Here is a 16,543-nt window from a genome sequence, read left to right on the forward strand (position 1 = left end):
AAAAAGCACAATCTGTTCTTTTTAAGCTTCTTAATAGTTTCTAGTACTGATTCATTTGAAGTGGAACTAACAGATTGTTATAGTTAGACTGTAGGCGGGGATGCATATGCTTGAGTTTTGAATAAAATTCCAACTCAAATAGGGTTAAGTCTCTTGCATGATGATGCAATTGATTTTTTTTTTTTTTTTAAGTGTGGAGACATATGGAAGTAGCTTTTGAACTGGTCTTAGGGCCAGATGTTCAGGTAGGCAACATGGAGGATTCAGGATGGCATTTTTAAACAACCCAGATGCCAGTTGTTGCCATGAGTATAGGACATATTTGCAAATGGCATCAAGAGCTAGAAGCTCTGATTGCGCCACCAGCAGACTAACGTTCAAGAGATAAACAGCAACTAAAAAACAGTGACAATTCCTCCCTCAGAACCAGTCACAATACAGAGGTGCTGGTTTCTAAATGCTGAAATGAAGATGGAGGTTAGTGGGGGAGAAGTTGAGTATAATTTTGCTATATTTCAGTTTCAGCTTGTGTTTGCTGTTTTCTGCTTAACTGCAAGTAGCCAAGCAAAAGTAAAACAATCCTTCACTTCTGTTTAATTTTTCCTTGGGATCATTCTTAAACTTTAGAAGCAGAAACGGAACAGCTATATAGATAAACTACCAGGACACAGACAGATTCCAACACAGGGTGCTCACAAAAGATGTTTCTTTTGTGCCAGAGTAGAGATTCTGAATTAGTTTCCACTTGGAAATGAAACTACAAACTCCTCAAACTCAGGCTGCATAAGTTCTGAACTTGACATGTGTGTAAGTCCAGAAGTCCCATATCCTTCTCCTTGTATCACAGACCTGGCTGAAGAGTGGAAGCTGCCCTGCTAGTGGAACCCTGCTGTTGCTGTGTTAGTTTTAGTACTACTAATATGGGAATGACACAGTTCGAGAAGCAAATTTCCCTGAGGAGCCCAATTCCATACAGAAAGCATGGAGCTGCTCTTCCACTGTGATCCTCACATCTCATCCTCAAGGAAATGATGTAATGTAATTTCCTCAGTTTCCTGTTCCCATAGGACTACCTTCATGCACATACAGGTTTTCCTCAGAAGGAAAGACAGCTCAGAGGAAATTCATCCTAATATGTGATGCAAAGGAGTTTAGCAGAAAAGGTTTCCTTTTTCCATCAAGGAGAGTTCATTATCCCCACAGTATAGCTCAAATTAAATATACATACCTCATCAACCCTCTCGCACAACAGGAGAGTTCACTATCAATAATTAATTAAGTGGGGTTTAATCATCTATGATCATGACAAGAGCTCCACTGGTGTATTAGGATGAGTGTCTTGAAGCCAAGCTAGTTTCTGTTCTTATCAAATCTCCCTTGAATTTGTGCCATACAGCTATAGTTTTCCTGGTTGGAGAGCTCAGTCACTGTCAGATTTGGACTGCTAGGATATTCTTCTTCCAGATGTTCAGAATGTAAAGGTTTGCTAAGTGGTCTTGTTAGTTTAACATGTTTCTGCTCATTTTAGATGATGCACTGCTTTCTGTGTGGTTTCACAAGACATCCATGTCTTGATATACATGATGTGACCATGGTGTTTGTGCCACAGAAACCTTTATGTGACTGGAAGAGAGTTAATGAACTTTGTTTTCACTGCAAGACCTATATTATTTCAGTACTGCAGTTAAACCTATTCTGAGGTTAACAGTATGTAAATGTATAACACTTTCAAACAAAGAGTGCACTATCTGGAACATTGAAGAGCTCCAGTTCTGTAAGTCAATGAGACTTGGCCATGAATTTTCCATTCACAAACTTTTGACAGAAAATTAGGTCTTCAGAATTTCAGTCTCTTTGAGATAGACCAAGGAACAACTTTTCTTCAAATATTCAACATCTATGGCAAAGTTTGATATATTTTTTTTTCCTTTTTATTTTCTAATGGGAAAAATGAAACAGAACATAACGTTGATTTAGACTGAGTTAAATGAGAATAATTTTAAGCAAAATAGTGTATTTCCTGTCAAACAGCTTAATTTTATTTTAGATAGCCTTAGGGCCTGGTGATGGTTATATGTGACTGACCTTCATTTTTCATTCAGACTGACTTCTGAGGCTATAATAGATCTTTCACCACCTTTCCAGCCTCTGGCTGATCTGTTTCAGCATCTCATGGGAATCACTTGATGCTTATGTATCACAGGAAACATAATTTGCTCTAAGAGTGTAACACATGAGGAAGCACCAGGAACCTGTTTTACACCTCCTAGAAAGCATTGAAACACTGGAGTTTAAAATTCCTACGACATTTTTTCTAGGCACAATTTGCATACTAATGACTTTTCCATCAGGTCTGATCACAACAGGGAGGAAAATTAAAGTCATATCAGCTAAGGAGATCTGTATTCAGGTTGCCTTGCTGGGTGGGTGTCAAGGTCTCAGTGATTCATTCCTGATGCGGAGGAAGGTAATCATATTTCCTCTCCTCTGTTTTTTGTCTCTTTTGGTGATTCAGATTGTAAGATTTTCAAACTGGAGACAGTGCTTTTCACATTCATGTACGGTGCTGTGCTTAATGCAGCCTATAAAACTTAGCGTCAGAGAGACAGGGACAATTTCCCAGGTGGGCATGCTGAATGCCTGGTGGCTCCAATATCCAAGATCACAAAGTGACAGCCAGATGACAGCCCAAAGATAGCTGTTTGATTCTCATTGCTTCACACACATTTTCACTGTCAGTGCTTTTATATAATTTTAAATATGCTGGTGAAAGAAAGCATTTTCCTTACAGATTCTTCCATCTGCAAGCTAACAGAAATAAGTGAAAGATCAGCAGTTCCTTGCAGCAGCATTACTTTAACACTCTCAGTTTCATTACTTTACCGACTGTGTTTCTGTGGAATATTACTGAGGTGCTAAGGCAATATTTTGGGGAAAGGTTTCCTTTCTCGAAGGCCTTCTTATTTAAATGAGACATGAAACAGATTTAGACACCCAGATGGAGGTACGGAGGGAACCACAGAGACAGTCCTGGTCAGGGTGATTGTCAGTGTGCATCAGTACACCCTCTGTTTAAGCACTGTGACTTTTATTTAGGACTGGCAATGAAGAATTTCCATGGTGAGATAGAACAAATAACAATACATAAAATATATCTATTTTGATATTTATTGTCAATTTATCCCACAGGGGAATAGACTGAAAGAAAATATGAAGTCTTTCCTATTGGTTTGGTAGACAATGACTTTAAAGAAAAAAAAAAAAAAAAATAAATTCAGAAGTACAATTAGTCCATCTGTGAACCCCTGACCTCTGTAATGCCAATCCTCAATTTTGCCACTCACTGTCCTGAGTCACCAGAAACTCTTTCTTCATAGGATAAGTTTTACCTTTCAGTGTAATTAAAAAATTGTTGCTTTTCAGACTGCCCTGTGAACACAGTAACGTTATGAGTCATTACTCGGTTTTGCTTATACTTAAAATATTTACTCTGAACATATTTTTATGATTTTCTCAAGTAAAATCCAGAGCACTTGACCACATTTGGCCAGCTTAAGAGAATCAGAAGAAAGAGTGCTATTTATAAACACATTGTTGTAGAAATTTGGTATTGAGGTACCTAACAGCTTTTGATTTCAACAGAGATGCAGGCTCCTGAACAGAAGTGTTTTTTTGGGGAAAATATGTTGACATTGACTTGAAAAACGGACTAATAAATTAAAATGTTAAAGTTGTTTTGTTAAGATTGGTACACTGATCTCTATGCACATATGTATTCTTTAAAATATTTGCTGTTTTCAAAGCATGAAAACATTCTGCAGATTTTAATATATGCATATTTGATTCTGTTTGTGTTTAGGAAACTATGGTGAAAGTGGAATGGAAGCTTTCAAAGATATGGCAGCAAAGGAAGGGATCTGCATTGCACATTCGTACAAGATCTACAGCAATGCTGGTGAACAGAGCTTTGACAAGCTGCTGCGAAAACTTCGGAGCCACCTGCCCAAGGCAAGAGTGGTTGCCTGCTTCTGTGAGGGCATGACTGTGAGAGGGCTCTTAATGGCTATGAGGCGCCTGGGACTTGCTGGAGAATTTTTGCTGCTGGGCAGGTGAGTAATATGATGCGATTATAGCCAGTCATTTTACTGAGCAGGGCTAAAAAAAAGACAGTCCAGTCAAGCATTCGTCAAACACACACTTGTGGTCTCTCCTACACATGTATATATCTACAAGACAGAAGGCAATGCCAGCCAGGTTGTAATGTTGCATAGTCTACAAAGACATGCAGCATTCTCACGACATGCCAGGCAAGTCTGCTTGGCCAGCTTTAAAAGCATCGTGTAAGGGAAGGTGAACACACAAACATTTGATCTATATCAACCATTTTTTTTACTGCAGTTTAAAGTGCATCATGTACACAGACAGTGTGAAGCTCTGCCTCATTTGCATAACAATGTGTTAAGAATTGCTGGTATAGCCTGTGGGAGGACCTGAAATACATTTTTCCAAAACAAAGTTTGTTAACCATCACCTTTTCTTCCTGAGCCAATGTGCTGACATGTACATACTGTCCTGAAGGCTATATACAGGTAATCCTTTCTCTTAGCTCACTATCAGTGGTTCCTTCCCTAACCACCAAAGGGAGAAAGGAAAGCTCACTGAGATGTGTTCACCCAGCAGGAAAAGACCCTTGGCTAGTAAGCAAAGAAGTAAAAGAAATCAATGTAACTGTAATGGGATCTTTGTCTCAGCCACATATTCAGCAAGATGACCCTAAATGAGGTGGGAAAAATGGTGTATTGACCACAAAATGGCACATACCAGGAGTCAGCTAATGTGGTCTGCTGCTTTCCCCAGTGCATTATTGTAATGATGACCTGATGCTGTTTAAAGCATGAACTCTACAGGCACACAAATAAAATGATGTCAGTGAAACCGGATGTTCTGGCAAGACCTTCAGGTAAACTTGTAAGGCCTGCAGCTCTGCCCAGCTGTCTTGGAAGCTGGATGGTGAGACTGTCCTACTAGAAGCACACCAGCCTCTATCCCCTCTCTGCCCTGTTGCACAGCAGTGCTAAACTTAGCCCTTTGAGATGCTTGTGTAAGGACTTCAGGAACTGGTGATTGTGAATAAGAATGGAGCAACACAGCTTAGAGTTTCAAAAAAGCAAGGTTGAGAGAGAGTTGGCCTTGCTTTTTTTTCCAGTGAAAAATACCTGTTTCTAGCTGCAGTGGGACCTGTCATGCATAACTATAAGAAAGTTCTTTTTCGGTGTATGACTTCCATGCAGTAAATTGAAAGTGATAGCTTCTCTCGGAAGTCTAAACTGTAAACTATTTGAAGTTAAAGCACCAAATCCTTGATTCTACTGGACTAATTTATTTCTGTCTGACGGTACTATACAATTTATTTCTGAATAATGTAGTGTGAACTGGAAATGTTTACAAAGAAAGAAAAAGAGAAGTGTAGGGATTTTTTTCTGTTCTTGCTGCTTAACAACAGAGATTCAAAGATAAGGGCTGGGAAGTGGCTACTCAGATATAGGTTAACCTGTTCTCAGCCAGTAGCTGTTGGAGACAGATGTAAACTAATTGCACTTACCTTTACCCAACCAGAGCATTCCTATGACTGCATCAGACAGCTGAGAGCAGCTGGAGTGGTGTAAGGATCTGCATTTCAGAGATTCCCAAGGAGCCTTCCATCTCCTTTGAAAAGATTCATTCAGATTTTGGTATTTAAACCATCTATACGCCATAAATAAAACAACTGGGTTTGCTTACTGAGGACTTTTGTTTGGCTTTGAGTCACCCTTAGTCAGAAGAACAGGCTGTTTCATGTTCCTGTGGCACAGCAAGACTCGTGTGCAGAGTGAGGGATGTAGCCAAGTAGTTAGGTTCCACAAAATGTTCATTTTTACAAAATTATTCTCCTTCTGTAATGGGATAATCTCTAAGTGTTTCAGCAGAGGGGAAGGTGAAAAAAAGAAAAAGAAAGTGAGGGACTCGCAGGAAGGTTTCTTGGCATATATGGGGCGCAACACAATAATGTCTTTGTCCATTGATGGCCTGAGATCCTGTAGGGATTCAAACCTCGACTTTCCAGAACCTTGATGTGCCTGTGTGCTCTCTTCATTTCAGCTATTTGGGTCTGATGGCTATGAATATTTAACTGTTGGTCCAGACCTAGGCTTGTTGGTTTGTTCTGAGGAGAACAGGCTAAGGCAGTGATCTGGGATGGATGTGACAACAGGACAAAACAAGATTGTACAAGCAGATTATGTTGGAAACCTTTTTGTGCACCATTTATTTTGAGGAAAAAGACTTTTATCAAGACGTTGAAAAGAACAGATGGTTCAGAGCACTGAAAGGGGAAAGAGCTACATCTGAAATAAAAGAAGGCTCATGCAACTAATTTCTCTTGTGAAGCTATTCAGGAAAATGGACTAGGATAAGATTTATACTTTCATTCATGCTCTAAACCTGGAGTTGCTCTGAGCTGCCCATTCATCTAAGAAGGTTATAAAAGGACACTTTAAGTGTAAGGAGAGTGCCTGTCACTGAAATGCAATAGGCTTACGGGGGAAACTTCATATATCACCATTTATTTGTTAACCCACAAATGCCTTCTGTTTCCCCCTTGATCTGTGAAGTGGAGAATTATTTTATTTTACTTCCAAGTGTACAGAAAGAGCTCAAGTCTCAAAGACACAGCAGCTCTGTGGAAACCACAAGAAATCTTAGCTTTTTTTTCCATTTACAATTTGAGTTTACCCCCAGTATTTCCAATGTGAAGCCTTGTAAAAATACTGATATTTTTGAAAGCTATGGATTCCTCCCAACACCTGTTTCATGCTCAGATAAACAGAAAATGGAGTAGACAAGGAGAGTGCATACCATATAAATCACTCTGTAGAGCCCCAAGGAGAGTAAGAAAGATACTCTGCAATAAGTGCTCCACTCCTCATGTCCTGTGCAGTTCCTGGAATTGCATTGCCTGCCTGTGACAGAGATGAATGATGGCAAGTCATTAGTGATTGTAGCATTCCAGAGATTTTTGATTCATGTAAAACATTTTAAATGTTTAACAACTATTTACTTCATGCACCTTGAGGAATTACATTTAACCTCAAATAAAAAGGTGAGTGTGCTGACTTTCAAGTCAAGGAAAAAAAAAAAATGTTATTTTAACCAAACTGTTATTCAGCTTAATTAAGATGTGGACACCAAGCTTCATCTGTTTGTCCTTATTGCTTCAGTCATCCATAGCTCATAGGCATAGGTCATGCCAGCAGATATCCTTACAGGAAAAAAATCATTAGAGAATAAATAATACATTGACATAGCAAAATAACTGCTATTACTGGGCGATATTTCAGAAAGGAATATGGAGCATTAATTGTGTAGCTGAAAGCAATTTGGTTGCAGTTTTTTTTCCGTTTTTCCTTGTTTTAGCTAATAGTTGGCCACAACAGCTGGAATCTTCTTTCATGTTGTATGTACACCTTCATCCTGCTCCTTTTGACTACTAGTTTCTGATGTTTGGACAAAAAATGTCCAAAAAATCAAAACTGTAACTGTCCTGAATAAAATAGGTTCAGAGATTTGTACCAGAGTACTGGATAATTTTATTCCTTTGGTTTTGCTCACTGACATTATTTTATCCTATAGCAACCAACGCATTTGGGATGGGACTCATGCATGGTATTGGTGACTGCACTGTCAGGGATTGTTACCAACAGGCAGTTTGGACACAGATATTCTGGTGTGGGATGGAACAATGCTAAGATATGTGGATGCAGTCCTTGCATGCCTTTCACTTGTAGACAAAAGAGCTGTCCTTGGGTTGTTTTATTTAATAGTATACAAATATTTATTGTACAAACCTACAGAGCAAAAGAGAAATTTTGCAAAGAATTTGTAATTCTAAATACAAGATGGTAGGTTTTTTTTTTAATACCTTAAGGAAAGAAGAAAGAGAAGGGAAATTAGAAGCATATAGAGATAAAAAGGTCTCCTCAACATCTCCACCTTCCACATAGCACTCCAGAGCCAGTATTGATCTGCAAGGAATTACTGGCACTTCCATATGCTTTGTGTTTCAGAATGCATATTGTGTGTCAGATTACTCTGGCATTAACTACATTGTTTGAATAGAGAGAAGTTAATTAAGATTATGTGGACTTCTTTTTATATACAATGACAAAATTAAACACAAACAGTAAAAATATCTAGCAGAGATGGAAATGTTTCCTTAGGCTCTAATACTGATTCTGGTTTTCGGTTATGCAGTTGGAGAAACATGGCCAAAGTTTATCAGTCTGATTTAATCTCTACATGGTTCTTAGATACTTATTCAGTGAAGGGTTTATAGAAATAATACAAGAATTATGCCTTGGTTACAATATCTCCAGCAAAGGCATGGGAAATCAAGAACCACAGGGCATCCTGGAGTTTCCATCCTTTTCTGAAGTGCAATCAGGACTTGATGACTACATCCTTAAATGCCCTTGCAAAGATTAAGAAACACATCCTGAATTTTCAGAATTCACTCCATTCTGTGATATCCAAAAGGCTGTGCCTTAGGATAAGAGAACCCTCTCGAGCATGACATCATTGGCTGAGCATGTCCAGCTGAAGGTAGATAAGGGGAAACACCAGTTCTGGCAATATGATGACCATAAGCAATTTAAGTGAGGGTCTGCAAGAAGGCAGAAGACTCAGTGAAACAGTGCCTATTCAGAGCATCCCATATATTCTCTAACTTTCACAAATCACCTCTCCTAATAAAAGATACCTGCTTAGCTCCTGACGAGATGGATTGGAGGAAATTTTTATTGATTCTGAATCTCATAGATGTTGTAGAAAAAAAAAAAAAAAAGATAACTAGAAGGTGGGTAGCAGGGATGAGGATAAGGAGAGAGAATAAAATGTGGAGGACCATTAGTTCCAGGAAGTCCCCAGAGTAATTTGGTTGATAGGAAACTCAGCAATATATTAAGAAAATCTGGTTAGAAACCAAAAAGGGCAACTATTGCTGAAAGAAAATTAAAGGAAAATAGATGATCTGAGGGAAATTAGTTCTTTTCAATAAAAAGGGATCTTTCATGAGATTTGTAAAACTGCCTGTTGGATGAAGAAAGATCTCACTGCAGAGGATGTAATAATTTCTCTCCTGAAAGTAGGGTGTGTGGTGTGGGTTAACATGCTTTTTTCTGTATTTGTACAAGTCCAACTGGTGGAGAAGTTCTTGTAAAATAAATGGGAACATGAAATTTTGCAGACCTGAAATATGCTCTAAATTATTTTTTTGTTATTTCTGCTGCTTCAGGGAAAAATTCATCAGCCAAAATTCTATCTAGAATAGTTCTAACTGGATAACCTTTGATAAAAATGTGGAAGCTAAATGTAAATCAAGTGTGCAGATCTCTTCTCGAGGGACAAAGTAAAGAGATGAAAAAATACTTTCAGAGTACAATCATGCAACCCCAGCCTGTATGAGGAGTCTGTTCCCTTTTTCTTCAGTCTGTAGTAGATAGCAGACTCCAACAGCTTCCCCTGAATGCTGTTTCCTCTGAGGCAACTGTCTGCTGCCCACTCATTTATTTATCTCTCAGTTCTCTTGTTCAGACATCAACGTGTAGCCAAAAAGAAACAGCTATCATATTATACCTAGTAATTACATGCACTGCAATTAGCAGCGCTGTCAGAATCTTCATTGCCACCCAAAAGACAAGGAACTTGACAGTAAAACAAAGGTTTGCTTTTTTGGAGATAAAAGAGATTAGGGAAGTGAAAAGATGTCTTCTTTCCTATATCCAAACAATGTCCTTAAAGGTAAAGCAGATGAAAGAACAACTTAATTTTGAAAAGGAGGTTTGTGGTCTACATTTACCTGGCAGCCTTGTAGCTCAGTGAACCTCAAGGTGAGCAATAACAGCTTCCAGCTGTGTCCTGCTGCAAAAAGAAGGAATAGAGTGGATGGTCAAGGCTGTTTGTGTAGTAACTGATAGGAGCATAATTTCCTTTCTGTGGTATGAACTACAAAATATTAATGTAAGTAAGGATGCCACAAGCTATGCTTGAGGATTTTAGGGAGATGAGTGAGGCAAACATCTACAGTGAAAACAAATCAACCTGATTTTCCTAATCTTTTCTCTTTCTATATTTTTTTTTTTTTCCCAGCTATCTGACCTGTTTGTAATAAATATTGCTTCTTGCAGTCCAATTTCACAGTTGCTAATATGGACGGAGGTAGTCGGGGATGAGGGATGAGAGCAAGCCCTAAGCATGTTTGGAAGAATGTCTTCATTTCACTCTTGCAGGAATACTGTGTCTTCCCTTGTGTGTATGTGGTGTGATGTGGTGTCAAGCAAACATCAGAGAATTTTATAGTGTGCATATTGGCAACCTATGCGTGGCTCACTTAAGACTGTTCTCTTCAAATATCTTCCGAGAGGGATTGGCAATGCTGACAGAGAACTTGCTGAGGTGAGCCTATTTTGAGCATGAAAGAGGTTCTTCTAAGTCTAAGAAAAGAAATTAAAAATATTCTTGGAACAATGAAAACATTTTCTATTTAAGCCTGAGAAAAGGTGAGGTGCTTTCTTCTCAAAACCAAGAATACAAAGGTGAAAAGGAACTAAGACTAAGAATGTGATCCAGTATATAGTCCTAGAAAGATTTAAAGGTATTAAGGACAAGATGAAAGTTAATATTATATACTAAAAGAAATATTATAATATTATATTATATTAGAAAGTTTTTTTCTGATCTGTAGGAACAGATACAGACTTTTGTCTAAGTGAGCCAAATACCTGACATCATTTTCTTAAAATAAAAAAAAAGCCAAACCTACTTCTGCTCCTTTAAATTTAATGTTGTGACAAATAGAGGTTTTTTTTTAGAAGGTACTGATGAGTGGTTAGGATCTGTTTCCTTTCTATTATCTTTCTCTGTAGTATGTGGTTATGTTCTTTTCCATGACTATTTATTTATTTAGCTACATCATCCCAATGTCTACACCTACAAATGTGTGTCTCATTGCACACACAAAAATCACACACATCTGGATAAAAAGAAGGTATTTATGAGATGGGAAGACTCGGGGGTTTGTAGCTCTATGTTACTGATAAAGACCATCTGTTCCAGATCACATGGTCCAGGAACAGTCTCTTCTCTCTGCAAATCTGCCACCAATTCTGTTCACATCTTACTTACAGAGGTCCTTTGTGTAGATAAGCAGGTGAAAATTGTGTGGCACATAAAGGGAAACAAATACTGGACCACTAGGACAGTATTCATTCAGTTGTCCCAGCTCCATGGCCATTGTTACAAGTGCTCCATTTTTCGGTTAGAAAGGAAAATGGGAATCAGAAAGGGAGAGAGATGCTTCCTTCATTTGAGATGATATAGGAGTACTTAAAACATCCCAAAGATCTATGTATAAAAACATTACCCATGCAGCAGAGATTTATACCGGGGAACCCGTACCACTAATACTACTGAGTGATTATGGAAGAATCTTACTCAGAGTAAAGAAAACTTCTGGTTTGTAAATTTGTGGTGTAATGTATTTTCCTATCACTCTATTAAAATGACAAAGTAGCACACACAGCAGCACATTTCCCTCTCAGTATGGCTGAATTGATAGTTTCTAGCAAAGCCGTCTTGTCTCCAGAGGTTAAGGCTGAAGGCGACTGATAACGTGGATGAAATACCAAAACTCTCTAAACCTCATTCTAGTGGAATTCAGTTTGCTACTGTCTCAAAAAGACATTATAAATCTTGGCAAGAAGATGTTGCTTTCAGGAAGAGCAGACAGAAAAAGCCATGTATTATTTCAAGGAATAAGGGCCAAGCTGAATTCTGTTGATCGTCTTCTATTAATTAGAAACACTGTAATAACAGAATGGATTAAATGAACAGTATTTTAATTAGGAAGGTAAAGTTAATAAAATGAAATCTATATTACTAAGGGCACATATCCTTCAACCTTTATTCATGTTGATTAGTAACAATCAAGGAAGTGGAGACTGGGTGAATCATAATGAGTAAGCCATCTCTATCCTGGGAAAATGTATAGTTATTAAAAACATGGTGATTTAATACATTTTAACTACTATGATGTTAAACATTCTTTGTCTCTAAGTGGTGACACACATAGATCAATGTTAATCTTGGATGCTCACTTTTTTTTAACCATGATTGGTTGAGCTGGTTTTTAATATAGTTCTACCAATGCATAGCAATAGGAAAATTTTTTCTTGTATCCTCATAGTTAAAATAAAACAAGTTAAATATGTTTCTGTTTCACTAATTTTCCAAACTCTGCATGTGTTCAAAGATTTCACAATTTGGGTAAATCAGTCCACTTTCCAAACCCAAATGTGCATCACCTGGAGGTTGTCTAAGTAACATAAAGTGCATGTTAGCCACCCAAAACCTGATTTTACCTGAACATATTTGACATGATGAAAATTAGTCTGTAATGTATTTTCAGCTCAGCAAGGTCTTGAGGAGGACGACTGTCACAAAATATAGGGCTTGATGTTAGCTGTATACTTAGAGATTTGAGGGCAGGGGGGAGTTGAGCAGAAATAATGCACTAAAATGTGTAATTTAGTTACGTGTTCTGACCACAGATATTTATACAAAGATCTAAAAACTCCTGCATAGAAGTGAATATCCAGAAATCAAAATACAAATTATGGGTTGTTTGTCTGGTTTTCTTGATAGGTGATTACTTGAAATTAAAATTGAAACGGAAGGATGGTAACAATAGTAATGAAAACACAGGGGTTTTTTTTCCTTAAAAACAAATCAAAGACAGAACTATTTCTGAAGCTGTCTGTCATGTCTTAAATGAAACTTTTGAGAAGGTTTATGCGTATTTTTTCTTTTTATTATAAAATATATAGCTGATATTATGTAGCAATAATAAGAAAATAGATAGCTTAATTACTTATGCAGCAATTGCTCTGTCAGAAATCTAATTACTTTTTCTTGCTCCATAAGTCCTTGTCATGGGGGATCTCCTAGTACAAGGGCTTGGATAAAGGTAATTAGTGTTTTCTAATCATCTCCCCCCATTATTTTACACTACATTGAACTTACTATGCCAGTTTCAGCTCCTGGCAGCCAGAAGCTCTGTGTCAGTTTGCTGTTTCATTCTCGTTGTGCTCTTCTAAATGATAAATACTCCACAAAGCATTAACTCCCCTCTCCCAGTTGAAAACAATAGGGCCAAAGAAGCACCCTGGGAACAAGAGCAAAACCAAACAGCAGCAGGTACCACAGAGGCTGTGTTTTGTGCAACTACAAAAATTCAGTTGGGAGGTGCAGAAAGTCATAGCCACAAGAATGTAGTCAAGATTTTTCCAACTGACCAGTCAAAACCACACATCTTTCTTCCAAGATCTCCTCTGAAGTGCCTAGGAATCTGCTCAGAGTCAGGATATAGATCCCAGGCAGGAAAAAAATATTTTTTTTTTTTCTGAAGATTTCTTATATCAGGTGATACTTGACTGTTGCATTTCTCAAAAAGTGAACCCCATCTTGAGCTCAGGATTCTTCTTGATTCTCTAACATGGGTATTGCCTGAGTCATAAAAACCAGAACCTGTTTCCTTTCAAGATAAGCAATAATGTTTTTACATCATAATTACATTTTTAATTCAAATAGATTTTTATCTGGATATTTTATAACAGTAATCGAGAGAAGTAAGATTCGTCTCACCTAAAGCCAGTGCTAAACTGACTTGAGCTCACTTAACTGGTGAGTGGAGAGATGCAGGCAGGTACACAAGGTGATTTAGACCTTAGGTAAGGTAAATTGTCCTCTGGTGTCCTCAATAAATTGGATTTGGGGTGACTACATATAGGTATCTGTTATGTGCTGAGAATCAGGGAAGATAAACCTTGACTAACATACCCGCAAGATGTCATTTTGACTTCTTGGGAAAATAAAGGTGTCATTGTTCTTCAGGTATGTGGGTGAACCTGAAGTGCTTCCTTGAGCACAGATATACCCGTTCTTTAAAAGCAAGGGAGGTCTAGGGAGGGAGTCTACTCAAGGGGTAAGAATTTATTGATATTCAGGAAAGAGAATTCTTCACTTTGAATCTTTGAATCAGAAACAGTGCAGTAAATTCACATTCCTGCATACTCCTGCATGTTCTCTCTGTGCTCAAAGGCAGGTTCTGGCTGCCTTCTTGTCTTGAAAAAGAGCTGTCAGTTAGATGTGAGAAGGGACAGCTGAGCCTGCTAAACAGAGACTGTTTCCCCACTGCCTCTGAGGAATTAAGCTCCTGAAAATCCTTCCAGCTTTGGGAATTCCCAGCCAGGCCTGTCCTGGAGGGTACAAACATCAGAAGTTTGAATCAGTGCATCTCAGAAGAGAAATTTCAAGGGAGGAATCTGATTTCTGGCCTTGATTTAAGACCCACTGATTTTGCCTGGGAATGTTGCATCCTGGCATTTCCAGTGGTTTATGTGGCTGGGAGTTCTCAGCCAGACCAAGGTATGTCTGGATCCACAAAACTACAAAACAATTTCCAAGATTGTTCTTTGTTCCCTATATGTAGCAGTTTTAATGGTGACCCTTTCCATTGGGTCTTAGGACAGAATCCCCAGTCTCATGCAGTGTGACTGTTTCTAGCACTTTATATGCCTACAGCAAGCACAAATTTAATACCAAAAGAAGAAAAGCAACTTTTAACATTAGTACTAGACTCTTTCAGATTGTTTGCAAGGGTATTTTTTTGAGCTGCTGTCTTTTGTAAATGAATTTTATAAAAGCAGACTAAGTTTGTACATGGCTGGTTTGTTTTTACAATTTGTATCAGTGATCAAGAACAGAAAACCTAATTTGGAGTGTTCAAAATAAACCAAACTTTTTAAAAAAGAAGTTTACCTATCAGTATTCATTAATAAAATTGCTGTGTAATTTTTATTGAAACTTTATTACCAACAGTTTTTCATTTAAATATTTGCTGAAAATACTAAAAGTACTGAAAAATAAATCTCCAGTAGTCAAAAAGCTTCCTAGTGCTCTACAGACAAAATTATTTTCAATACCACTTTTACACTAATTTTTATTTTTGTTGGGCACTACCCTCCTTTCTTGTGACTTGATTCATTGTGATGGCATCACACTCAGAATGTAGTTCTCATAACTATTCTAATGATGTTTATAATGATAGCCTCTCAAATCAGACACTGAAGCTGTAAGCAATACCAATTAACATTTATTTTCTTTGGTTTGGTGGTGGGCTTTTTGTTAATGTTGATTTTTTGTTTCATTTCAGAGAAAAATTAATTTCAGATTAAATTCTGACCTTATTCTGTGCCAGACCATGAGAAACAGTAATAAGCAACATTTATGAATTAAGCTTATGCCCATGAGCATCTCAGGAAGAGATATCATTTCTGCTAAACACTTTTTTTGTCTTGGCAGCCTACTAGAGCTGACACATGGTTCCTATCAAGATCCCCTCTCATCCTCTTTTAGATCTGTTAGGTTATTCCTCTCTGTACTCCTTCTAAAAAGGATGGAAATAGTTAGCATACTAAGAACATCAGCTATTATATTACCTCATTAGACCATTTATTTTTATTCCCTTATTATAATCTATTTTTATGTAGTTTTTACCTCTGTGTCTCATTTTATGTCTGAGGATTTTATGTAGCTTGTGCCTGCATAGGTCTTAACACATCAGACTCCTAGATTACGTCTGTGAATCTTACATCCTAAAGTGATATTAATGATAGATTCTACTCATTGCTACTAATTAAGTAGTTTTCCAAATATTGGTTTCAGCCACTCAGATATTTTAGTCCATTTACTGCCTGTCTGAGCCTTTTACAGGCGACACCTCTCTCACATGCTTAAAAAGACAGAGAGTTTGAGCATTCAGGAGAAAACAGATAAATCAGTTATTTAAATAAGAAATTGTTCTCAGCCAGTCCTCACGAAAACAATTCCAAAACTCAGAGACACTATGCAAATCACAGGGAACAATTTGCTTTTTATTTCAGAATTAGCATCTTAATTTGCTATCTTGTTATTAAGTCTTAGGAAAAAAAAAAAGTGCTAGCAGTCTTTTGTATTTAATTAAGATATAGTAAATGGTTTTCTAAATTGAATTTGGTATCCTAGTGGATATGATTATTGAAAAAATCATTTGACTGGAAACAAATATCTTAATGAAGGCTTTTCTTCTGCATTTGAGACATGCTAAGGAAACTTTTCTGGAGCCTTCAATTATCTTTTCCTTGAACTAAAAACTTTACACAAATGTAAACCTGATTTTGCTGTATTTTCCTGGTTCTTTACCTAGAACTAATTTTCTGAAATTAAAAATTCTTGTTTATGAGGTAGTTACACATTTTACAGCATCCATTCAACTTGCCTTTCTTATATGATCTCTCTTCAGGAGTTAGTTTAGAAAGATTAACCAATTCCTATTCATTAGAGTCCCGTGCCAGATTATTACTGACTGTGTAAAAAGAATTTGTTGTTCATTAATCCACAGTTCAATTTCAAT

General features: G+C 37.4%; 1 protein-coding gene across 1 annotated transcript in view; it reads left to right on the top strand.

Moving 5' to 3' along the window:
- Nucleotides 1-3,859: 3,859 nt before the first annotated feature.
- Nucleotides 3,860-16,543, top strand: part of LOC103768569 (metabotropic glutamate receptor 5) — a gene marked incomplete at both ends in the record, with an annotated part of 103,251 nt that continues 90,567 nt past the window's right edge. The window contains one exon of the mRNA XM_008935721.1: nucleotides 3,860-4,109. Coding sequence (XP_008933969.1) covers nucleotides 3,860-4,109 — 250 coding nt within the window. The remainder of the gene's footprint in view (nucleotides 4,110-16,543) is intronic.

The sequence above is a fragment of the Merops nubicus genome, unplaced genomic scaffold, assembly GCF_000691845.1.
Source record: "Merops nubicus isolate BGI_N331 unplaced genomic scaffold, ASM69184v1 scaffold3672, whole genome shotgun sequence".
Taxonomy (NCBI): domain Eukaryota; kingdom Metazoa; phylum Chordata; class Aves; order Coraciiformes; family Meropidae; genus Merops; species Merops nubicus.